Source organism: Andrena cerasifolii, chromosome 5 (assembly GCF_050908995.1).
Source record: "Andrena cerasifolii isolate SP2316 chromosome 5, iyAndCera1_principal, whole genome shotgun sequence".
NCBI lineage: Eukaryota > Metazoa > Arthropoda > Insecta > Hymenoptera > Andrenidae > Andrena > Andrena cerasifolii.
This window is the reverse complement of record NC_135122.1, coordinates 11,438,690-11,465,382: the sequence shown is the minus strand read 5'-3', so window position 1 is coordinate 11,465,382 and position 26,693 is coordinate 11,438,690. Positions and strand designations below refer to the sequence as shown.

The window sequence follows — 26,693 nt, the reverse complement described above, 5'->3', positions numbered from 1 at the left end:
ACTATACGTCCACCAATTTGTGCTCCCTATTGACAACCGTCGAGCGACTCTCCGAAATAAAAATATGTAGAAAGAAAGGTGGAAAGGGATCGCGGGATCCGTAACACCGTGCAAATGATTCAATAAAGCTCGACGACAGAGTGTCTTGTCACTTGTGGATGCGCGGGCGAATAAAATCGCGAGAAGCCAGGCCGGAAGTCGGTGTTCGGCGGCTCTGCCTTTGTCGTCTGCGACGAGTTGACGTCGCGGCCCTCTGCCCCATGTAAAGTTCACGACGGAACGGCGCAGATGGGCGTCTCCTGGGTGCGCTCCTGAAGGAATTTTATAGACTGCTCCCGGATGTCGCATTTTGTCCGCTCTGTTACCTACCAGCGACCTCTGTGCATACGTGTCTACGTGAAACCGCATCCCACACGGCTCCGAGGATTCTTTTTTCCACGGGGGATGAATGGGTTGCTGAACCGTAGAGATTCGGTTTGATTTGAACATTTTCAATGGGGGTGGCAAGTAGCTATTGAGGCCCCTATGGAGCACTTGCAGGACAATGAATAAATAATTAGTGGTAAGGGTGTTCAGTGGCAGTTGCAGTGAGTTCGTGGAGAAATTAGGGTAGTCTAGAAATTGGGGTTGAATCGAAGGTTCTTAAGGTAGGTAGCAAGTGGTTAATGTGATTTCAGTTGAGTTTAATTTTAGTGCAGAGTATGTCAGAAATGAGGCGATGAAGTCTAGGAATTGGGTTAATTAGAAAATTTACTGAAATTTGAGGAATTTGCAGAATGTTGAGAAATTAGTGTTGAGGAAACCGTGTTTATGATATACGTGGGATAGTTTTGAGAATATCCAGCTATATGTGCCTAAACTGTGGATCCTCGTATCCTACCCATAGTTTTTTTGAATTTGAGAAAAAAAGTTATGAAAGCTCCTTTTAGCCCTCCAGTGACCTGTGGATAACAGTTGCCATTTATTAGTGAACTTTATTATCAATGAATGTTCAAGCGTGGAAACCTATAAGCTGCAGCTTCCAAGAAAAATATTTGCCAAGTGTAAGCAACAACTGAAATAGAGGACATCGTCATTCTTGAGGCTAATTGTGACACTAAATATCACGCGGCTATTAAAGGGTTAATTAGAATTCCTTGGTGCTGCAGGCGGCAGCTATGACGATTGTGTTATGAGAATTAGGAGAAAAGAAGTCGTGGACGGCCTGGATAGCTTAATTGGTTACAGTCAGTCGCTACATTAAGCGAAAGATTCAGGCTTTAGACACGTATAAACAATCTCCTGTTTGCAAACTCGACTGATCGAAAATTGGAATTTTTATTCAGTACAGGAAACTAAGAGTCACTGAAAAGTTCCTTATTGGATCAGGGAAAGTCGTAATTCTGTGAAATATGTTTTTAAATTCGACCAAAGTCAAATTATGAAGACTAATTAGTAAAGAGACACTGTAGAATCTTTTGAAAATAGATCATTTTATTAGGGACCATCAATTATAACGCCACAGGATCTTAAAGATTGTACATCTTGAAATACCTTGAATAACGAGCTGCTATTGTTACGTACCCTATTACGTAAATGTATTTAAAATTGTTGCAAAGGTGGTTTCCCTGCAATATTAAGAAGCAAAGACCATTAATTGACGATCCTTAAGCAGCGTATATTGATGCTGTACTAACATCTGTCGTTGCAGAGAGGGAGCCAACGAAGTTAGAATCCAACTGAATCTGAGTTTGTAATTTCCATTTGCATTTCCAACATTGTAATTTCCCTTGTGCTTTCATTCAGAAGGAATTATTAGCAATTATGAACCTAACACGAGAACGCATTGTTCTCCTCAGTACCTAACGCAACTTCGGTATCATCGAATTTATCATTTTATCAAGACAAACGGGTAGAAAGCAACAGTTCTCGCGGGAAAAAAGTTACTGGGTAAACCATACAACATTTTCTCTTCGAAAGGTTCAATGCGCAGTGTTTTGAAAAATGCTCCATCATACTAACACAAACGCAAACTTACACTTCTGTATTGTCTGTTAAATCTTCACGAGAGTACTATCAATAGATAGGCGAGATTCGTCCGATTAAAATGAGTCCAAACACGAACTTATTCGGATTACTTTTATTTTCACATAATTTGAATTTCTTCAAAATTCCGCAGGCCAATCAGAAATCATCTGTCACTAAAAAGTCCGAATGAGGTCGAGTTTATACTCATTTTCATCGGGAGAATCTCGACAATCGATTAGTGATACTTTCATGAAAATTTAATAGCGAATACAGAAATTAAAATTTTCATTGGCAAAGTATTGGAGAACTGAGCAAACTCCAATCTCGGTGTATCTTCAAAGTACACATTCCAGGACCCTCGCTCAATATTTTTCGATATTTCCAAAAGAATATTCACGCGCGAACGCGCCGTAAGCGTGGAAACACGCCCGACGCCAGTCAAAGTGTTAATGCAACACGAGATTTATAACTTCTTAGGATATTTTGATGGCTATGCTACTCGCTTTGACGTGCCTTTCAATGGGAAAGAGAGAGAGCCCCCGCGTATTGCACCGCCCGTTTCCCAATATTAATCTTATGAGAGATCCCTCGACGGGCAATTTCAATGTATTTCCCAGTGCACGCAGCGCGCTCGCAGAAATACACGTCGCATCGAAAAGGAAGCCGCGCGTCGAGGTTGCGCCTTCTCAGGCGCCTGTTAGAAATGCCACGGGACCCGCAGGGAATTTTTCTTACAGAACATCCTCGAAGGACACTGGATGAGACGTGAATGTAAAATACCGCCCCAAGATTGCCCTGATATGACACACCGTGTTCCTTCGAGTAATACACTGCTTCGCGGCCATGCTTGGAAACAACGCGCGGACCACGTCTTTCGGGGATCAAGTCTTGCGTTAAATCTCCAATAGCATCGCAGTTTGGCCGAACGGTGCCAAAACTGCGACAGAATGAAATGTGAACTGCGCCATCCCACTATGTGAATTACCAATCGAGGGTTATACAAGCGTCAACTGTAAAGGGGTGCTAATGGAGATTTTGAAAAAGGGAAAAATGAAACGCTATTAAATCTTAAAATTGAACTTAAGTTTCTCCAGATTTCCTAAGATAACTACTTGTATCCCAAGTTTCCGTGGATTACATAGATTTATAGCTATAATTTTCAAAGCCCTCACATACAGTACCTTGCCCCACCATATTCAAATACTTCTGCAATCAAATTTGGAAGCTATGTAGCACTCTCGACCAATCAAAATTATCTTTAAAATGCGTTATTAAAATTTCAGTTACAAATTAAGCTTAACTTTATTGCCACCATCTAGTGTTGTGGAAGACTTGCATGAGTTAAGGTGACTTAAGAAATATGGTTAAAAGTATTCGCGGTATATAAAGAAACGCATCGTGAATCCTTGAGCAGAAAAGTTTTGGGCGAAAATCAGCGAAAAACGAAGACTTTATTGCATCGTGCGCGCAGGAAGGAAGAATTGGTGAATTAAATGAAACCATCGGGGGGTGCCTCGCAAGAAATTCTGTTTTACGTCGTTCCGGAACGACGTAAGCGGCGTAGGTTCGCGAATATGAAACATCGTGCCAAACTGCCAGCCCCTTGCACGTCGCAGGGACACTTTTATGCACGACGACGATAAAGCCAACGCCGTGGATCCCGCGTTTTTAGGTCGATCTCCTTGCGTCGCTGGGCTCGGGTTTAACGACCGTTCGCGCTCGCAAATTTCCTAATACTCGCGGAAATTAAGAGTCCCGAATTGAGTTTCGAAAAAAAAAACTAGCTGGGGTAGCATTCGAAACAAATTTCTCGATGTTCTTTGGTGAAACTGTGTCCGAATGAACTCTACCGTGTAAAGTGTTTTAAATCATTTTTCTGTTCAATATTGTACATAATTTATGAGTGATATAAATATTTCATGACATTCTATATAGTATACTTATTATATTTTAATGAAATTAGATAAATATTATTTTTCATACTACTTTCGATTTTACTAATGCAGATATATTTTCTTTTAATGTCAGTTTCAACTCTTGTAAGACTTTTGTACGAATTCAATTTTTCTGCTCCTGTTTTTCGTATTTAGGGTTTTCTTATATTAATTTCTCTAGTTTTTATTTACTATCTATCCTACTCGAGGCTTTCTATTCTTTCAGATTTCATTTATTGGAATTCCCAATTACTTATTTTATAATTTCTCTTTTTACTTACGTACATAGTATTTCCTACTTTGAAAAATATTTCATACTCCACTTTGAAGTATCTCCGCACCTCAGAGGTGAGAAATTAATTTTTATGGTCTACTAATAAGTAACTATGCGATTCATACTAATAGGTATCAATATCGGCCTTATGAATCGACTACTATGCTAGTTGGTCAACGTTTTATTGATTCAGAGGCCGTGCTAGTTGATCGAGCGCAGTTCCACGCAAATAAGGAATGAAGATGGATGACGAATGTTCAAACAAACTAATCAATTATTCGTGTCAAGGGAGATAAGGTATTCCTCGTAATTCTATCAGTATTTGCAGACGAGATCGAATGCCGATACTCGGCATAGGTATGTGATGAATCGAATTAAACCGTTCTTGCGATGTACTAATTACACGCAATCGAGTTAGCCAGTGGGAATCCCGATCCGTTGAAAAACTTTTTTTCCGACGATTCTGCGTCGACACGAAAGAAATTCTACGCATTGAATATGAGAGTCTTCGCGAACCTCCGCTCTGAAATCCACTTAGCCAGGGTTCTCCTAAATACTGACAAACCTACGCCATGCATAAAAAATTCAAATAATTTGCTCAGAAACACTTCTACGAGTGGAGAAAAATTTATTCTACATTTCAGACTTATTTTTGAATGATAACTTGTCAATGATCAGTCACCTTCTTCTTACTTGTACCACAAATCACAAAACACCTGATAGGAAACCCAGCCTTAGAGCCAAATCAACCCAACTTACAGATTTAACTTATTTTCAACGAAAAACTCAAAATTTTCTTACAGGTACTTTTAAACAAAAAATCAGCCCTCCTTCATTGCGCCACGAATTCTTCAAGAATCTTCATAAAACATTGAAACTCATCCCCTACTTTCAACTCACATTTCAATGACCAACTACCCCCTCCCCCGACTGCGAGAAATTTCTAATTTCTAGACAGCAAACTTCCCTTTCCAATTATTCGACAAGTTACAAATTCACCCTCCGCATCGCCTCGGAATCTACGGTTTAAGATATAGAACCGTCTCAAAAACTCCCTCCAAAACACTGCACAGTCTTTCCATCCTTCGTTTCGATTCAATTTCATCTCGTACCGATGATATCCATTTTTCCTCGTACGAACAACGCCCCGCCCCCGTCATTGATACTAGGGATTCTTGTTGCGTTTCCAACCATCTCGCAACTTTCAATGGAAGCGGGTGTGGAGGCTGGGGAGGGTTTGGAGAATAGTTACGCGAATATCGATGCGAATATCATTGCTGGAGAATCGGATATAGCTCGGTCGCAGCATACATAAACGCGTAATGCAACACTTGGATGCTGTAGTTCGCGCGGCGATACAGCAACGGCAAGTGATATACGAATACCATGCGTCAAAGGCATAAATTCTCCTGGCTCTTGACGGCCAATATTTCACGGATCGCGGGACGCGAGCATCGTCATATTTGTACATTAAAATGCGCGAAGCACAATATTTCCTGTCCCATTCCTTCTCGCCTGCGACCTATCCCTCGATGAATTAAAAGGGGAGGTTAGGGGGAGGGAATTTACTGTATCAGTGACTGATGCCTCTGCGCTGTAACACGTCTGATTGTAAGACCACGGGTCGTTTCATAGCTCAGGCTAAAATTATTGGCAAATTGTTAAAGTGACATTATTAATTAAGTATGTAAATAATACCTGCCAGTAATGACAGCTATTTGGTTGTTAATTAGTAATTCTGCTGATTGTCAGCCAGGAAATAGAATTGTACAGATTGGTTTAGTGGATACCTAGAGAATTTTGGCTTCCTTGTAATTTGTTGGTGGATTACTTTTGGATGCGTGTAAGAACAGCTGTGAAGCTATGAACTCTTTTCAATTACTTCGGAATACCCCATATATTTCAACCCTTTGACGACACCATCGTTTAGAGCAAATATAGAAACTGTGGATTTTTGCCGAATTTCCCAGGAATTCATTGGTTTTTGAACGCTATTAAGACCACATATTGAATGGAGGATATTCATCCGTGATGAATAGGAAATGAAACTGAATTCCTAGGCTCGCGGAAAGTAATAGAGCGAGTAGTTTTGTGGAATAATTTATAGACAGTGAGGTGACAAATGGGGAGGTGCTGTTAGGTAAGGTTTTTCTCCAAATGCTTCTTTCTGCTTCGAAATTTTGCAAATTTTCAACTCTCTTTCAATATTCGTGGACATGGGTACCTAAATGATTTTTTTGGACAGTTAAAGTTATAGGTACATGTAGAACATGAATATGTTTGAGTAAGTTACCAATTTAAGTTTTTAAAGTGTCACACTTTGAGACAATTGATTTTCTAGAATTTTGTTTTTATTAAAATGTTTATCGATCACCTGATACGAACTTCGACAGCATTACAGTTTCTGCATGGGATTAGACGGAGCCCAGCTGTGCACACATGCATGCAGCGCATAATTCAATATCCAAAATGCGCGTAAACGATGATTTACAATCCCGAAATCACACGGAGGGCATAAATCCTTTCACCTGACGCGCCGTAGTTCAAAAGAGACAATCCGCAGAATTTACGTCTGCCTTTAAGACACTACACTTCGAGCGTGAAGACACACACGAGTGATTTACACCGATGAAGAACAATTTATTCTACATTCTTATCTCGCCTTCGCACAAGAATATTTCACCAATTACGTCACATCCTTCAAATAAACACAACCATCCATATCGTAATTACTCATTCGTCAAAACATGTTCAAAAGCACTAGCGCCACAAAACATACTTTCTGAAGATAAAAAGGCGTCAAATAAATCACTCAACAAGATTAATAATTCAAATAAAAGACCCACTAACGAATACAGAAAATTCCACCCAACAGGCCTAAAGTCTATAAAAAATAATTCATAATTAATGTGTCGTTTGATTAAACGTATCGTCCATTCTAAATGCCAAAGTACATGTGTTAGTTATCATTAATATTACTTCTAAAAAAGAGACGAGAATTTTAGATACCCCGCGGATGAAAATCTACTTTAAAAGCTTATCCGAAGGTGTGTACAACAATAAATCCTCCATCCAACCCCCCACATCAATTTATCCGCCATTTAGATAATAAACTGCCAAGCCCCCAAGTTCCTACGAATCTGAATTACATTCACCTTTGAAAAAGCGTGACACTTCTTCCACGTTAATGCACGCGATAGAATGCACACAGCCTGGCCGCACCATGTATCGTGCATTATTAGAGCAGGTTTAATGACGGCGCGTGACGACGCGCCGTTATTACATCGAGGCTAACACGCGACTCCTCCAGCGAATTGTCAAGCTCGACGGATTCTACTGGCGGTTTGGTCAGTGTGCAGCGTTATTCAAAAACTGTCTGCACACATTCTGGCACGTTGCAAGTAAACTCGAATTCCTTAAAATTGCACCCCTACCTGTGACTCACAAATTTCTTCACGACTCACTGTCACATTCATGCAGATCACGTGGGCAGACTTAGGTATTCTTTGTGGTGGATTCGGGGGAACTAGACGACAGTTGGGTACGGGAACTTAAGGTGACGCAGGCGAAGAAGCAACGTTGCAGTATTCACAATTAATTATTCTCTTGCGAGTGAATGTAGATATTTCGTAATCGATTCTTTCGAGTCAGGGCACCGCTGGGTTCCCTGATGAGTTCCTCAGGATTTTCCGGAGGACTCTATCGAAGAGTATTCCCCGCGTGGAACGTTTTGTGTTCGCGGTTTGTCTACCCGAAGCTCGAAGCTGGCAAAAGCCGCCTGATTGTAAGTGGACGTTCATTTTCGTCATTTCGATCGCGCATACCGGCCACGTAAATGACACTCGCGCTTCCTGCCAAGGTCAATTGTTCTCTACGTGTAATGAGAAACGTGCGTTGCGTAGTACGGTTTCATAATTGTTCCTCATTTGCTACGGACGCCAAAGGCGACAGTGAAGATGGAAAACCTTGTCGTTCTGTAAAGGTGACGAGTGCTACGGAGTGTGTACCTCTCTTGTAAAAGGCCACGGCTAGGAGTGCAATGAATGAAGGATGTGCAACGAAAAAGTGCGCGTTTTAGTGAAAAGATTTCCTGAAGAAAATCGAGATGCAATCGGTTTGAAGGAAGAAGTGAATTTAGAAGCTCGAACGAACTGAAACAGTTAACTAACTAATTGCAACCTGTAATTCTAATTTTAATTCTAATTGTAATGCTGCAATGAAGTCATTTAATAATAATAATAATAATAATATTTTTCGCTGAGAACTTTCAACGATAAACACTTCGGTCGAAAAGTTTCACCTTCGTTTTCTAGACGGAAAGGAGAACTGAAAGCTAATGAGAAAGAAGAAGCTAGAAGTTATAGACATTTGTAGAAAATTCTTTGAAAGTCCTTTACACCGATATTTCATGCCGTTTCCCCTGCAAGTCCTCGAAAGCCCCGCCAAAGAAGCATCTGATAAATTTCCTGCACTGCTTCTAAGTGAAATTTCTTAACCACCGTGCGGATTTTAAGACACTAGGAGTTTGTAAGTTTCCAAATGTCAGGATTTATGAAAGAGACATGGGGGGACTTTAAAGATACTTGCAGCTGGAGGAACTGTGCCAGGGACTGACAAAGAGATTCCGCGAAACGTCCGACCTTTCGAGGAAAAGGAGAACTTTTTGATAAACAGCTCAATTAAACGCGATTGCCAGCGCGAGGATGCAACTTGAATTTTCTACTGCCCGAGCCGCGATTACTATGCCGCGCGGGTATTGTCACGTGTGCTTACGACGAAACGCTATTGCCCGGCCTCGACATTAAAAAAGAAAAAAACCGGCCACCTTATGATCGCGACGAGCCGATCGTTGCTTCGAGGACTTTCTAGGAGCCTTCCAACGCCAGTCGTCGATACTTTCCATACGTGAGTGGAAACGATAATCACCCGCTGCGCAACCGTAAACGGAAACGGCATAATCTGGTCCACCTGTTGTCAGCGTCGAAAATTCATTCTTCAACTACATTCCAAAGTACAAGAAATGTGAGCATTTACCTACGACTAACTGTCACTCGAACAGAGCTTAGATGATTCTCAGTTTAACTTATGGAAGATGGAAGGAAAATTTACGTCGCTCTGTGAGAGGGTGAGGAATAGAAATTAATATAATGTCTCCTCTTGGAATATACTTGAAAATTATTTTCTGTGATGGAACTTGAATTTTGTGGTGGCCGAAATTTGGAGTAGTTATTCAGCTTTGCGAAATGCAGGAGTAATTTTGTTTCTTTCTCTCCTGCGTGAATAGGGTCCAAGCGGTGCGCGCCAGTCTGTGATTTAAACCTCCGATATCGTTCCCGCGCGATCTATCAATCTGAACGAAATAGCTGACGAGCGAGAAATCTCTCTCTATTATATCGTATATCCGGACGCAGCGCAGCAGCGAGTTTTGTCCAGTTCCGTTCGTGTTCTTGCCCGTCGGTTTGTCCCTTTTCATCCATCAATCCGTTCGATGGGTCAATCCTCAAGCTCGCCGCGGAATTTCTTATTGTCGTTCGTAAAACGTGTCCCTTAACTTCATCGGAGCGGGGCTTTGTTCGCGTGCGCGGTAATAAAAGAAGAAATATGGCACGGGTAATGCCGATCTCGTGGAAACGCTGCTACGGAGGGCACTAAAGAGGAATCGTTCAGGGGCTTACAAGCATGTAATGCCAGTCGAAACGACGAGGAAAATGTTGCAGAAGCATGGGCGCTGAAAATCATTATGGTCCAATTAAAATACAATTCTCTGTCCCAGTTCTGCAAGTGAAAATCGTTAGGCAGGAGTGAACGTCTTCCAGGCTGATGGCAATGAATTGTTGCCATGGAATTTGAAAGAATATAGGGTATTGTATATAAATAAAGTAGAAATAATGAACAGAAGGGACAGTGGAGTGCTTGGAATGCTGGCAGAAGTATCGCAGTCGATGGGCATCGCGGAGAAACGATAAAAATGTAGATAGGGATATAAATAAATTAATTGCGGAGGTACGCGTGATTAGACGTAATTAATTCCCTTCGTACAATATTAAATGAACAGATGCGAGTATCAAGATTGTAAGTCGTACAAGATATTGTAGTCTTCTCAAAGAATTTTTTACAACATTCCTCATTAATAGTAATAGGTACCCTTTTCCGGCAAAGAACTGTGATTTTCACCAACTTTAACTGTTTTTAGCTCGTAGCTGCGTTAACCGATTTTGATGAAATTTTCAGCACGTATACAACTTACTTAAATATACAAAAGGCATTTTTTAAATTCCCATGAAGAGCACAGACAAACAATGTTGAAAATCACGACATTTACTATTCTTTTCGCTATTCCAACTAATTGCAATTTTTTTCAAAATGACGAATCACGTCACTAAGCAAACTATTTAATCCTTCTAGCTTCTCAAAAAAAAAACTCAAGTCGTTTGGACCAATTTTAAATAAGTTATTCTATTTTAAAGGGCGACCGAATACTTTTGCACGCCACTGTATTTTAAATACGATATACATTTATACGTGAAGCTGTAGGAAAGTCACATGTCTCGAAGTTTCGAAACAGAAAAATACATGTAGAATTAATTCCTACTTCAAGTTCCACTAATTATCTGTCCGGTTGTTCACGACCTTGTTTCATAAAATTTCATACGTATTCCGCTCCTCCTATTTCCTCGCTCCTCTCATTCTACAATCTTGCACTCCGTTCCACCGTTTAGGTGGACTTACTGCCAGCAAACACGCCGCGTAATATACCGAGTGCATTGGAACGTGAATCGCTGCAATAAAATGAAGATGCTAATAACCCAGTAACGACATTAAGCGCGACGGTGGGGCGGAAACGGAGCTGATAATCGATTCTGGCGAAACGGGCGCGTGACATGACGGGGACTAAATGTTATCACATGACGCGTTGGAATAAATTTCAATTACGATATGATGAAGTTCCATTTACAAATTCAGCCGAAGATGTGTAATGTGTGCGTAACGGCACATGATTTTAATCACGTGCCCACTTAAAGTTTAACTGTAGTCACGCGCAACAGCATAATAATTAACCCCTTGGACCGCATCGGTCAACAGTGTCGTTCAACCAAGTAGAGACATTCCGTTTCAATGTTTCACACTTGTGAATTCTAACCCCCACAACCGTACCGGCAAATCTTCCTACCGTTTACGACTGTATCATCGTTTCCATTTCCACTATTTCTACCGAGGCTACGCCCTGCCACTTCTGTTCGTTCCAAGTGGGACCAGATCTGCTTGCTGAAACTTCTTGAACGCAGCGGCTACATCGAATTTAATCATTTACGACGTGAGTGGTGTGTCTGTTATTTACGGAGGGATTAATTAAGAGGGAAATTGTCAGAGACGAATAGAAATGGGATTGGCATTATTATAATAACGTTGCTAAAGCTTCGTCGCAAAAGGTTCAACCCAGTGACTTTGCCTTTGAGGAAAATTTCCTTCTTTCCCCTTTCTGTTACCTTTGCTCCTCCTCGAAGTCCCCGTTACTAAAAGTTTCTAAGAATCGAGCTCCTCTGATTATAATACTACCCAGCAATGACCCATTAAACACTCCATAAAAAAGGTTTTATGGGGGTCAAAGTTATTCGCGCCTCTCCAGCAATTTGTACAATGAAATGTTAGAGATACTTACTACCTAAAATATAAACACCTTCCGCTGATTAATTCCGAAGAAATTACTACCACTAATCACAACCTTATCACCCTCTATTCACCTACCCCCATTTAACAATCCCCCGATTACTAAACCTTTCCACCCCCAAAGTACAAGAATAATTCACCTGAACTCCCAAAAGTCCCCAGTTAACCAGGAAGCTAGCAAACAAGATTCCCCGCTACCCATTCGGCAATTTTGCAAAGCGTTACCAAAGATTGCCATCGGAAGCGCTCCCTTGGGTAGCACGCCCTCCGCCCCGCGAGCGGATTTAGATAGCGGGGGGAGCGACGGTGAAAAGAAACGCGGACTTACCGTAGATTGGAGACGATGACGGTGTAGTTGCCCTGAATGCTAACCAGGCCGACGTTCTGCAGTATAATCCCCGTGATTAGCATGCCGATTAAGGCGGGAAGGGTGGTCAAGGAGAACAGCCATCCCCCGAAGTGCGCCGCTATACAAAGGGCGGCGAGACCGAAGAGCTGGCCGCCAGGGGCCGCGTCCTCGCCGAGGATGGAGTAGACGATGCCCCAGAGTAGCAGCCCTAACAGGAACAGACACAATAGCCGGGCGAATTTTCTGTAGCTCGGGCAGAATGGCTGCGGACAGGCTCTTCTCCAACCGGGGGGCTCCCAGGACGGCGTGTCGTCGCGGCCGTGGCATCGCGCGCAAAATAGATACAACCACGACCTGAAAGGCACATTAAAAGGAAAGTACGGTTAGCGGGGGTGGTCTTTCTCTTCTCCTTTCAGCCGATGCTCCCGACCCTTTTTTTCTGTTTACTTCACGAGTCACGGGGGATGTTTTCGGTGGCGAGGAAACGGTGAACGTTAAACTGTTGATGTTGTAGTAAAGTGGCGCAGTAGGATTTTCACTAGTCGTAATGAATGGAGGATAATACCTAATCGGTTTGGATCAGGAAATTTTCGGGTAGCAGGAACACTCACTTTCTTCTTGGTGATTATTGTATTGGGGAGGAGTATGTTTCAGAGGGTAAAGGTAACGTGAATGTAGGGTAAAGTAGCCGAATACGAGACCCATTTCTTAAAAGCATCGTAACCCTTGACTGAGAACACTTTTATTAAAATTCTATACACGTTTTAAAAGTAGAATATGTATTCTTTAGCAACCTACTGGAAAGTACTATAACAAAAATTCGGTTTCTTCGTAATAAAATAAAAACGAAAGCCATTCAAATACGCAGATAAAAAAATGGGTTCTTAATATGAGACCCAATTTGTTTCTTCCTGAAACTTATTTTTTCTTTCTTTTTTTAATAAAGTCGGCATGTGAAATGTATTTCTTCACTATCGCAGTTTTCGTGGGCCCACCATCGCCACGCTTTTTAAAAACACTTAACCCGTAGTTCACCTAGCACATCTGAAGAATAAAGACCTGTGCAAAACAAGCATCCTGCATCATAATTTTCTTTCTTAATCACTTTCATCATTCAGAACAATTTCTGCTTCGCTCTCATCAGTAGAATTTTCACGGGTCTCATATTTGGAAACAATAACATGATAACTACTAAGTAGCTTCGAAGTTAAGTCTTCGTCATTTAACGATATACAACTAGTAAGTCTTAAACTCCATTGCAAGCACTATACAACAGTATTTGTGAAAATCGTGATACACTTACCACTTTAGAGGTATCTGTAAGTTAATCGAACCACTTCAAAAACCTTCTGCAACGTATTTCAGAAATATGTGCTTGCTCGAGACGCTCAATTGATTACAATGCCACTGCGCGGACAAAACAACTACTGTTAGTTAGTAAAGAAATAGCATCGCTATGACATTCAAGAGTTCTGTAGCAGAGACAAGCTGGGGTCTCATATTAGGAGAGGCCGTCATATTCGGCTACTTTACCCCTACCATCAGAGATGTTTCAATATTGTATGTACTTGATAAGTTTAAAGCAGTTTCACTAGTTTCTAGGTTTTCAAGGGTCTCTTGTTTTGTTACAACAGCTATTAGTAGCTCCACTCCACAGTGGCAATTTCATTCTGCGTAATCTGAATTGTACCTATTCATTTTGATGGTTACAAAAGGGTGGAAGTGCTAAGTCCGTATTTGTTTCGATAGTAGAGGGCATGAGTACATATTACGTATCTAATGACGAAGAGAGGTATACTGTTCGGATAATATAACGTTCAAGTGAGAGAACATTGAAATACTAGAACGTTTGAATCACAAGTGTTTGGGAACTGGAGATTCCACTGTATATTGTTTTCCTGGTTGGTGTGGGTTTTAGAGATATTTGGGTAGTGGAATTTGTAATGTCGAGTGTTGAATGTACTTACGCGGAGGGTATTAGGAGTAACTGTCAGTAGGATTAATCAGGTTGCAAATTAAATGTACTTTCTACGGTATATTCCTGAAGTGGGGATTTTGGAAAAGTGTTCATGTGTTTCTACTTGAATTTTCAACTGGTAAGTTGAGTATCAAAAAGAAGACAGTACTCACTGGCTTCCCAAGTGCTCGGAAGTAAATCCGAATTAACAGTAAGATAATAAGCGCGACAACTCGTAAGCTCGTTGAGGTGTATTTCGCGAGGTATACACATATTTGTGTTGAAATTTTTCGGTACCCCGAGACCAACCTGCCTGGAGATCGTAAGCCGCGAGATCAGAAAGGCACACGAAGGAGCTGGGAATACGAAATACAAATAGACAGTGTGAAATAGGAGCTGCTGATTTCGAAGTTGTATGTAAGGCATGGCGCGGAGGAAGAAGACGGAAAAACGAAACGCAAGGTGGGGAAGAAGCAAAGTCAATACACCTGGGGTAGCGGGCAGGATGAGAAGTTTTAGAACGAAATCCGCCAGCAAATCGTACTTGCGCCGTGCGCTGATTATCAACATCGCCACTAACATTTTGCCGCGAAACTTGCTAGGTGCTTTGAAAAATGTCTGCTTCCGCGCACAGTGGCAATGCCATTCCTACGTATACTCAACAAATCGTCGCGGAGAACTGAACAAACGTCAATATTCATTCCCACTTTACAAGTCTACTTTGCGATTCGATCTGCGGAGCAATAAAACAGTTTTTATCCGCCCAAGAAATCCACCCGGTTCCGTTCACTTAGAATTGCAATCGTTGCAGCGTTTACCGCATAGTTTCATTCTATTATATGGGAAAACCCCGTCTACTGTAACATTTATTTCAATCTGAGATTAAAACACCGATGCCTCGTAAATCTAAGCACGTGAAATTAACGACGAGATCGATTCCGTCGAAGCTCCAAGGAGAATAGGCACGGAAGTGAAAGTAACCTTCGAAATCGATTTTCGCGAAAAAGAAGCTTGGCATTTTGAAGTTTTTTGGTTATTTTCACTTATTTCATCTTGATTTATCTGCGCTGTGAGTTATGGGGCACCCTGTGCTTCAGAGGCTTTTAAAGTAATAAATTGGCAAGTGACACGAAAATTGACACAACCTTCGGCTTTTTCAGCCATTCCCGCCGTGATATTTTCCATTTCGCTTTTCCCATCGAATGATTTACGATGGGCTGCTCGTGCGCCAGGCAGACAGAAGAAAAACCTCGGTGTAGAGTGAGAAAATGGGACGACGCATACTTCCCCAGACGCGGACATTGAAATCCATAGGAAACTCAGCGCCGCGCTCGATTTAATCTCATTAGACTTTATGATCTTATCAAGCCGATTGGAAATGACAGGCTTTGTAACTGCGACCGTTACATCACGAACCGTGAAACGCTTCCTAGATCCGTTAGAATCAATTTCATTAGAATCGCCTACTTCCAACAGTTCTTATTCATTGTGTTTAGGGATGCGTCGATTCGAGGGGACAGTGATTTGAGGTTGTTGTGGCTGTGCGAACACAACGGAACGAGCAATTGTGCGAGGGAACGTTGTAACAGAAGCGTGAATTGTGGAGAAATTAGATTCCTCTGGCGAGAGCTCGTATCCTTTAAATGAAGAATTTATGTAGCCTTGGTAAAATGGAGAAGTGAGAGAATCCATGAAGACAGAACGAGGGAGAAATGTTACTTGAACGTGGGATATTTAAGTTTTATTTTCGGAGTCGTGATGAATGAAAGGATTAGAAATTGAAGAATGTGTTTACAATTTGTAAGGTAGGAAGGTTCCTTGTCGGTTAATATTTCGAGATCCCCTCTATTTATGCTTTGAAATAATAATATGTACTGCCATGTAATTATGAATCATTACAACTCCTCGAGATACGAAGCAAATAGACAGGCATTGAATTTAAATCGAGAAATATAATATTACATCTGAATTTTCTCTGAAATTATTAGTCACAAAAGTTTCATATATTTTTATAACACCCACCTTATTGGGTATCCCAAAATCTAATATTACACCCCAGCGTTCAATTCGAATAACTACTTTGCGTCTTACCCAAATTCACCAATAATTCCTTGTAGACCCTCAAATCCCTAATTTCCATAAATCAAAACTATTCACATTCAACCCTCTCCCTTAAACCGTACCACTACTCTTTAACTCGAAATTATACAATTACCAATCGCAAATAGTTTACAGCCACCACACCAATGGGCTACTGGTTTAACAATAATTCATTGCTCGGAAACCAGTAAACAGATGAATAAAAATATCCCCGCGAATTTAGCCCTCGTAACACCCCCTGACGTACCAAAATCAATCCATCCCCGATCCTGTAAAAGCAGTCTCACCGTTCAAGCTCCTCCGAGTATTCGATCTTGTCCCTGATGGAGCTCGTCAGGCTGAACGCCGACTTCTTTCTGTTCCCATTGATCCTGCCGTTCTCCAGATCGAACTTGTGCTGGGGGATATTCTCCGAGCTGCCGTAGTTGCTGCCCCCATGGGCCAGTATCGATTTCCCCCGGCCCTGATCGGAATTGTGCTCCGAGCTGGCGCTTATGCGTCGATGATCAAAGCTCAGATTATCCATCCCGAGGATCTGATCGCTAATGGAGACGCGCCTTTTGGCTAATTCCTCCGTCGATTTGTTTGCCCTGCCGCTCATATCGATCTCCATTTCGAGGCCCCTTACCTGCCGCGGGTGAACGACGCTTCCTGGGGGAACGCTGCCCCTCGATCGCATACACGATCCCCGATTCACGAACCTGCTCGACGTACTTGCTCCCCAGGCTGTCGCTTACTGCACAGGATTCGATCCGATCCACGTAATTAAAAGGGGATCAAGTAGCGGTCGATATAGTCTCAGAGTATTATACTTTCTTCTCACAGATGATTCTTCACGAAAGATCCAAATTATCTAACTACTCCTCGAAACACGGTGGCCCTCTCGAACCCCGAACTCCATACATTCAACGTCCAAAGTCCAGTCTCCCGAAAACCCCCGGAGGATCCAAACTCCAGAGCTGCAAGTCTCCTCGAATCAAGACTCCCGCCCTCGAAGCAGCCACCATATATCGTAAATTCGTAACTCTCCCTTCCGATCAGCCAACTCGCGGGGTAACGATGAAGTAGAAGAAAAAAAAAAAAGAAAGAAAAACAAGCTAAAACTCGCGCATCCGACTAAGTCGTCCGTTGCGAATGGTATGCTGCGAGGCACGTCGTTGGGGAGCGGACGAGCGTAACGAGCGAGCCGCGGCTTTCCGCGATTGACTGCCGATGGGAGTCGGGCACCGTTCACGATCACGGCTCGACGGCCGCCCTGCCGATCGTTGACAGTGGAGTCGCGTGACGATGACTCCGTGAAAGTCCAAACACGATGATCCCCCCGATCGTTGATCGGCGATCACGTGGCTGATACGGGGGCCCGGCCGCGTCGAGATCGTTAACAGTGTCGCGTGACGCTCTGTTTTTCCAAAGGGAACCGGCTCGCTAACACCTTCCGCCGATATATCTTGACGACTGCCTGACGTCTTTGACACCTTGACCCGCTTTTACCGCGGCGGATCCTCTCCACCGACGCGAGAGCTTTATTCGCCTCGTTAGCGTGAGCCTGAAGGTCGACGTTACTGGTTCCAACTCACTTCCCTTTGTTTAGCATTCATCGTCTTTCCTCCACCCATTGCCGCCCTTCCCCCGTCGTCCCCCTCCATCCCCCCCGGTGCTGACGATCCGCGAGCCGTCTCCCAACGCTGTACCTCAATCGATCACACGTCGCTGACCACTGGCGAAACAGGCGACGTCCCAGCGGATGCAAGCTCGACGAGCCGTGCTCATTCTTGTATCATCGAGCGGGACCTCGCGACTCGGCCAACGAGTCCGCCGCCTTCGTCGGGCGGAACATCCGTGGACGGTGGATGCCAGACGGCCCTGGAAACGGACGATGTCCAACGAGCACCGCGTTACCAGCGACTAAACTCGGCGAGCCGTGTGTGCGATGCTCGGCTCGCTCCTCCGTGTGTTTATGCGAATGGTGGGGCTGGTAAAAAGTGCCGGGACACGGGCAAGCAGGGACGGCCGCTGTTACGGGCCGCTGGTAATAATTGTTACCGCGTTGCACAGGATGGGCACAGCTGGACACCTCGTTGACAGTCTATTCGGACCTAACCCACCGACCTGGCGTGCCCCTGATCGCGGCTGTAGGTCGGCGCGCTCGTTTAGCACTAGACCTGCGAGGAACCACCGCGACGGCCGCGGGATGCCAGGGGAGATCGGTTCGCGCGGCTTTCCTAGGAAAACGGACCCTTTTTATCGCGCGCATCGGTGTTTTCCCTGTCTTCCAGCTAGTAGGTCCAGGGGCGGATTTGTATATGGGCTGGGTAGGTTGCAGCCTGGGGTGGCAAATTTTGGGCGAAAGAAATTGAGAAAGCTTGAAACACAGAGGCTCGGGATAATTTTAAAAATAATTCACAACTCGTATGTGTGGGGTGCCACATTGAATTAACTTTAAAATTGTCTCGACTCTTTTGAATTAAAATTTTTAATGATATTTCACGGAAGGGGTGGCGGACGCTTGGTAACCTAGGGGCGCCAGATTTCAAAATCCGCCCCTGCGTAGGTCTTAGGTTTGATTATTTGCTGGGAACTCAGTACTTGCTTGCTTATTGCAATGATAAATGCACTATTGTACGGTGGTTTGGTTCGTCGCGCGAGGGTCATTGGTAAGTTGGAGACCACTTTGGTTACCGATTGGAGGAACGAAGGTGGCTCTGGAGTTTGGTAACGCGATGCTTTTTTGCGAGGGTGCAGTTGCTGCTTTGAAGTGTGAATTATTGTCCGTTGTTACGCGGCGGGAACTATGCTGACGTTTCAATAGGAGGGTAATCTTTGGATCGATTGTTTGGTCACCGTGGAACGAGCTCCAATTTGGCGGATTCGTCGGCGAATAGGGGTTTTTGGAGCATGAACATTCGTCCAGCTTTTTCCTGGTTTTAACGCAGAATAATTGTCGGACGGCGGTAGATTGTGCGATTTGTTCGAGATATTGGTTATTGTATAACACAACTATTATGTCATTGAAACATTGATAGACACAGAAAGGTGCGCTTTTTTTCCAGACGATAATGGACTTTCCCTAGTATCGTATCTGTCGATACGTTATCACTCTTCTGCCTCTTGGAAGATTTTTCTTGGTCAAACTTTGCATCGCCAGCTGCGTTACTTCACTTTCATTGGCTCGAAACAGTTTGCATTGAAGTGTTTAGCTCGTAAAATGCAGATACCCCCTCGTGAAACCCTCTTGCAAAAGTGGAAAACGAATCTGATTTTCTAATTTGAACGAAGTGTGATCAGGGACTCTACTATTACGCATAAAACTTCAGCAAGGAAGTTGGAAACCTATGGAAAGGATACAATTTATTAATTTTAATATTTATTTCGATGGAATGTGTATAATTCAAGTTGAAGTCCTCAAGGGTACTTTTTCTTCAAGATTTTTTTTTATCAAGCGAATATTATCACAGTGATCTTTAAATGTATGCTATTCAAACGTGATGCCACCAGGAATTGAATCAATGCCTTGAACTTATTTTCAGATCTTTGGATAACAGAATATAAGTGTTTGAAGCAACTTGAAAATCTGGATTAATTCTTTGCGATCGGTCTAAGCTCGCATGAACATAAACAATTTGCGAGTCTATACGAGCTTTGTATTAAAACATTTAACAGTAAAATCGGTGGCATTTGATACTCATATTAGTTCTTTAATTGACATTTGCATTTATCTTGTCGAATTGAAAAATTTATTTTTGTGGTTTTGGCCATAAAATCGCGAAATTTCCCCGCTGTGCGATCAAGCTAATATCTAATATCTATATATATGATGAAACGAGAAAGAATTCAACATGATTAAGCTTCATTCGCCAACACTCACTCAGCAAAGTCAGGCTTCAAGCAAGAGAAATTGCCAATTAACAAATGTAAATAAAACGATTTAAAATTCTGCCTGAACGCTACCTCAACTCTCCCCGTTTCCATTTACCCCACATGCAAATTGTTTACTTCGCGTGGCACACACGAACGTCCTTTAACGATACCGAAGTTAAAATTATCACATTCCAATCACCAAACAATCTCCCACGCTGAAATGTACGAACCTCGTTTCCCACTTTGCACCAAACACGATCGCGATTCCGCCGAGAATCATAGCAAATTAATAAAAAGGCAAAAGGCCCACATTCCCCCCGCCAATGGTACAACGAAGCTCGCTCAAGTGGATAAGCGTTTCCCACAAGATTCGAGCGCACACCGACTCACTTGGTTCACGACTTACTATCACGTACGCGTATCCAGGTTACGCCGACAGTTTTATCCCTCGCGTTGTAATTCAAGAAACTTGGACCACAGTTCACCGTGGAAGCTTATGGAAACTTAATGCGACGCAGGCGGAAAGGCAGGGGCAACGTACTAGTTTACAAAATTAATTACTCTTTGGTGTTTATGTGAACGAGGCTGCGAGCGACTGTAAATACTCGCACGATCGCGCACGCTCCAATCTAACGCGTTAATTAATTGCTGCTACCCGCCGCGTAATGGCGATCCGATCTTTTCCGCGGCACGTCCGCGCTCATACTACGAATCCCGTGTCAATAGAATCGTCCGACGCCCATAACCCGGATTCATTGTCGACGGTGTACCCGTTGGCAGCAGCGCGACGTGTTTACACCGCGTTGGACCCTGATTCATCTATCGAGGTTGATCATGGCACCTGTTGTATTGTAAACGGCACAGCCGTGTATCGAATCAGCTGTTTACTTACGTCCCGAGAGGTTTCGCGCATTTCGATTTCATTTCGGGACTGCCACCTCTCCACTTTCCAGATGGAGATTCGGAAAATACAATTTCTTATGTTCGCACTCGAAGGGTTTGAAAATGGTCCTCTTTCAATGATGACGGGGTGAGAAGAGTGGGAATCGAGATTATAAAGAGTGTCACTGAAATGGCGGTGTAATATGGAAGGGGCTGATTTTACGTGAACAAGTAAGTAGAATGTGTGGAAGAATATTTTTTTCTTACGAGACCTTGGTTTTGAGAGAATCAATTCTGCAAATTTGTTTGAAATGTGTTCAACTAGGACCGCAATGAGAGAATATCGCGCGAATGGAAAGATCGTATAAATCCTTGTGCGAAAATAAGTGAAATTAGTGACATCGATATTTTTCAAGCGTCGATGATTAATGGAGTGGGAATTAAAATCGAGTATTTCAAAAACAAACTGTTCTATATTTTCATGGACATTCACAAATCACGCTAGTTCGATAATGCCTTGTATTGATAAGAGTCGCTTCAGTAAAATCGACTGAAAGATCATTATTTATATTCTCTCCTTGAACGTTTTAAATTACTTAGTTCTCTTCGGGTAACTAATGATGATGTTGTAGGTTTGATTTGTTATTTGCAAATTATATTTAAGTAGATGTCTTGCTTATATTTATAAATGTATTCTACGCTGAAGATTGTACATGTGGAAAGGTGGCTTTGTCTACTGCAGTTCACTGAGAGTATTTGCCAGTAGTTACGAGTATTAAACTGTTTTTAGGCGCATAGGTAATTTTCACAAACATTATTCAATAGAACTTAGCATGAAATTCAGGAAATCATTGCATTTATAATTATTGATATTTGCTGCCACTTTATACTATAATAATTGCTCGTGTTAATTACCAATACATTGAGTGCTCGTACAGTCTAATAATAATTAACTGAATTGTTTGGGGCGTTGTGATAATTGTTATTTGAATCCCAATCACGCGAAAACAATAAACTGTAGAGAATTAGCATTTCATCGATAATTATCGCTCTCATATATGCATGACTATGCGACTTCGACCTATGTATTATCACTTGTAGGCTCAAGAATTTAATGCTGTTTTATATTTATTACTGTCACGATATTATTCACAAAATACTGTTACGAATCCCTTAAGAAATCAGTGAATCGTTCAGAAATTTAGAAGAGAATGTAAGACATAAGAAAGCATAAACAAATTTCAAGCAAATTTAAATTTGCACACTCTGTTGAAATAGGAGGTTTTAGAAAAATCCAAATTACATGAATTCTCTTGCAAATCCCTACAGTATTATCTCGGTACCCACCAAACTCTAGAAAACACTCGACAAATAAGAGAAATGTAAAAAAATAAACAACCACTTCGCCGAATTCGAAAGAAACAGGTCGATAGACTTTGGGCTTGGTTTCTATTTCTGACTGTTTATCTTCCCAAAGACAAAAATGTACGAATTGTTGACTCCTCGGCGAGCAACTGAACAAAGTAGCTACTCGAAACATGTCACGAGTCGTTATTACGATCGTATCGGAGATTGCTCGGTGTGATTTCCACGGGTATCGTAACAAGTCAACGATAACGTATCTCCAGGGGGAGGCATTTCCCACGTCTGGTAGATTAATTGCGCCGATTACAGGGGGGATAATTATTGAGACCCGGAATCTTAGGCACGCTGTCGCGTGTGAATTAGTCATGACATTCTACCTGACTATCATTCGCTTCCGTCCAACGAATCACTGAATTGGGTGATCAAACGTTCTCTAATCACGAAAACACAGATCGGCTTACAAGCAGATTAATTTCAGAACGGAGCGATAGGAAGCGGCTTCTCAGAGATGTAAAATATTAATGAGTAAATTTTGGAATCCCGAACCAGCGAGTAGCAGACAGGTATTATACGAAAGTTTCTAGTGAATCAGTGCGTTTATAGTAACAAACTCACTAAAAGGTGCGCGGGAAACGCGTTCAGTACTAAAAAAACTATTCTCCTAATCCCGAATAACATTTAACAATTAAACACTCGCGTGCTCGGTTGGCGGAAGGAGTATCAGGCCGAAGGACAGCGGGAGTTCGTAAAGCGATTATGAGAAAGTTGCGCGCAAATTACATTCCACCGCGTCACCTGAGCTTTGCGGTTAATTGCTTGTTTCCGCAGACGTTTCAGCAGAAATGATGCGGCGCGAACGGAGCCGCGGCAAGAAACCCGAGAAACTGCGGACGATCGTACTTTTCGCGCGATTAATCTCCCACTTTTTACGACGATGAAACGGCTGTACAATTAATCGACGTCCCCCTGATTACAATGCAATAAAACGCAACAGGATGAAAAGTTGCCCTCCCCTGGCCGTCATGATTGGAAGGAGGGCCGCAGCTTGAGTAATACGAGTTTGCAAGCTGCGAATTCAGCTGTACGCGTGACCGATTACATTTTACATGGAATTGCGAATTTCCATAATTTATCGAATCGCTAGTGCATATCGGGATAAGGGGAGCGACGCTATCTCAGTCGCCACGGCGTTGCAGAGGATTAAACTGTCAACTTCGTAAGAACGTCTGTCTGCCCGGAATAAAACTGTTGATAGCTAACTCCGGTAACTCCGTGGCAGAAATCGTACCGAGCAGTGATATTCCTCAATGTTTGGCCGGGATCGTTCCACCGAGCAACGTCGGACGCGTCCATCCGAAAGTGATGCTCGACTGAAGCGGAACCACATACGCATTGCCCACGCGATTGAAGTGTAACATTGCCGAAATTCCCTGTCTAATTGCTTCTAGTCGATGCCGCCTCGCTGTTAGGTGACACGAAACGATAAGGGGGAGGCGGCTGCAAGTGGTCGTGGGCGGTCGCGTCTGCTCTAATCCGGTGACGCGATTCATCTTCCTGCCACTATGGAACGCGATGCATGTTCGCGGCTCGATTGCACGGGTATTACGGTCAGTGTTGAGAATTAATTACTCGTCTGCCGTGCGCGAGTCCCTGCCGCCGGTCACGAAAGTATTCGCGAACGTTCGCAATTAAAACTTCATACCTACCCCGGTTCCACGTCCAATTTCACCGTGCACGCCGGGGCGCATAGCGGGGTCAAACGGTTCGCTTTAGAGCCCGACCGTCTCGAATCCTGTATCCTACAATGCGGGATAATTCTATTACATCCGCGTCATGTGATACCGTCTGGACGGGATCTCTGTGCACTTTGCGCGAATTTCGTTCGCTTATGTGCATGTGCTGGACGCGTGGTTCAAATACGATGGTTTTGGGATAGTAAGGAAGGTAATTCAGGGAATTTTGATGATGGGCGTTTTATAGATGTTTACAGGATGTTTTATAGATACAGGGTAGGTGGGGGTATTACTGCGGACTTGTAAGGTAGGTTAACTTTAAAACCCTCGATACCGCGTTCAAATGAATGAAAGTTCATCCTTATTTTTTTTTTAAAAAGAGGTGTAAATCCGCAGTAATCGGGGCATCCGCAGTAATACCCCCACCTATTCAGTAATCAGCTGTTTTACGTACATAGCTTACTTTATTTTAGCACTTTAGCTGTGGCCTTTAATTTCTTTTTGGATTTATTGTCAGTTTTGGTGTTAGTTTTAAAGCTGCATTTTCTTCTTTAACTTCGTCAAACTTGTGTTTTACTATTCTCTTGTGCAATAAAGACGTTAATACTACTACTAATAATAATATGGCTCGATTTCGTATGCGGATGTGCCCAATGATATTTGAAGAATAGCTCGATGAGGGAATGTAGCTTGATGTATGGTGAGTTCGTGTTTCAAGAGACAAATCTGGATGTGAAGCAGATTTATATTACGGCACGGAATGTGTGGTGCAGTGGTATTGTAGAATATTGCAATGCCTTGAGAGGATGCAGTAGAATAGGTAGACGTGTAGCTAGGCAGAAGGTTGACGCAAAGAATTCATTCTAGAATTATACGCAACCACTTACATTTGCGATTTTGCTGGATCTTTTAAAGGGAAATTTTATTAGATAAAGTATTCTTGCACGAAGGTATATAGGAATATTTATGACTATTTGGGATTAGAAGATTTGTTATAATTTGATTCTCCTACGAGGTAACTGACACTGCTGGGCATTAAAATGAAGCAAATGTTGTGTCTCGAGGAGAATTTTTGTAGAAAATACAGGGAATCGTGAAAGTTTGCAGAGGTAGCTTATTTCCCTTAAAATAATATTTTTATTATTTTAGCATTATATACAGATGAAGAAGAGAAGAAACTTTTTAGAGGAGGACCGTTCCATTTACATATATGAAACACGATTTAAGATCACACTTGCGACGACGTGTTTTGGAACATGTTGCATCGAGCACTATGACTAGAGTACAGATAGTAAAACCAGATAACCGCAGTCATATGACCACAATAATCATTTATTTATCGGCTTAGTCACGCGTCTCAAGATATCTAATACTGCTCATGCAAACCTCAAGTAGAGTCATAATCGTGTAGATTATATTATCGATGTGTAAACGTAGTCAAGTGTTATCGATATTAATGAATCGAGTTACGCAATCGTGACAGGTTTATGGATTAGAGTATACACATTCTAATCTTCGTAGAATTGAAGGAAGTCGTCGAAGCTGCAGCGATTATAAACAAGTCGATTTGGAAAATTTATGTTACTTAATTGGTAAATATTATGCAAAAATCAAATTCTGTAAAATACATATGCGGTAGTTCCCTCTTTGATTGAAATTAGAATTGCGCGATAAAATTTCTCAGGAACTTCTTGTGCACAGTGTTTCATATCCCACAATGTACATTTCCTAAAAATTTAGAATTCCACATTTCTCATTAGCTTTGACTAAATTCGATTCAAAAACCCACAGAAATGTTCACCAAACTCTTTTCTGACTTCAGGCCAACTATTTCAAACCCACTCACACACCTAATCTCTTTCTATCTTTCCCAAACACCGTTATCACCGTCAATCGAACACACCTCGAATACCAATTCTGACCCACAGAAATGTCTCGCATGAAAATCCTCGTATCAAATAATCCCAAACACAGTACATACACACATTCCCAATACTTCTAGCTTCCATGGAAAAAGGTACACCCAACAACTACTAGAAAATATTCAAGCATTACTCAAAGCCAGTCAAATTTCTCGCGATCCCCGTATCAGCTCAAATATCCGCGCACATTTCCCCAATTTTCTCGGCTCTCCCTGATTCGAACCCACTGAAAATACATCCCAATCTCTGTGCCCCGTTCTCGAATCATATTTCCCCATCGCCGTGACGACGCGACCAGGCAGCGAGGCGTTTTTCATCGTGACGAGCGACGCGACACGATTCCCCATTCTGCTAATCATGATTTCGCATGCACGCGCTGCCGGAGCTCGCGGAAGTCGCGAATCTTCATTCTTCATTAGCCGGCGAATTCCCGCCGGTCGCGGCGCATTTTCCCAGCCGATCGAATATTTCAGACGCCTCCGACGCCGCCGGACCTATTTACCGCGGCGAATTTCCGCGGGAACCGCAGCCATCGTTGAAATATTCACGGCGTCCCTGGCACCCACACACCCAGGGCCAATTGGCTCGCGCACCCTCCGCTATGGCTGCCTGGCGATTTTTAATTAATCAGCGACAGTTTAAAC

At 42.6% G+C, this 26,693-nt stretch overlaps 1 protein-coding gene across 2 annotated transcripts in view; it reads right to left on the bottom strand.

Annotated features, from left to right (window-relative positions):
- Nha1 (Na[+]/H[+] hydrogen antiporter 1) overlaps positions 1-18,452 on the bottom strand; it is an 89,260-nt gene extending 70,808 nt beyond the window's left edge. The window contains exons 1-2 of one of the 2 annotated variants that reach the window (XM_076813386.1): positions 16,577-18,445; positions 12,212-12,586 (exon numbers count right to left, since the gene is read on the bottom strand). In XM_076813386.1, coding sequence (XP_076669501.1) covers positions 12,212-12,586; positions 16,577-16,968 — 767 coding nt within the window. In that variant the 5' untranslated portion in view covers positions 16,969-18,445. Of the gene's footprint in view, positions 1-12,211; positions 12,587-16,576 lie in introns of both variants that reach the window. The other variant, XM_076813387.1, reaches the window with a different exon arrangement.
- Positions 18,453-26,693: the final 8,241 nt, after the last annotated feature.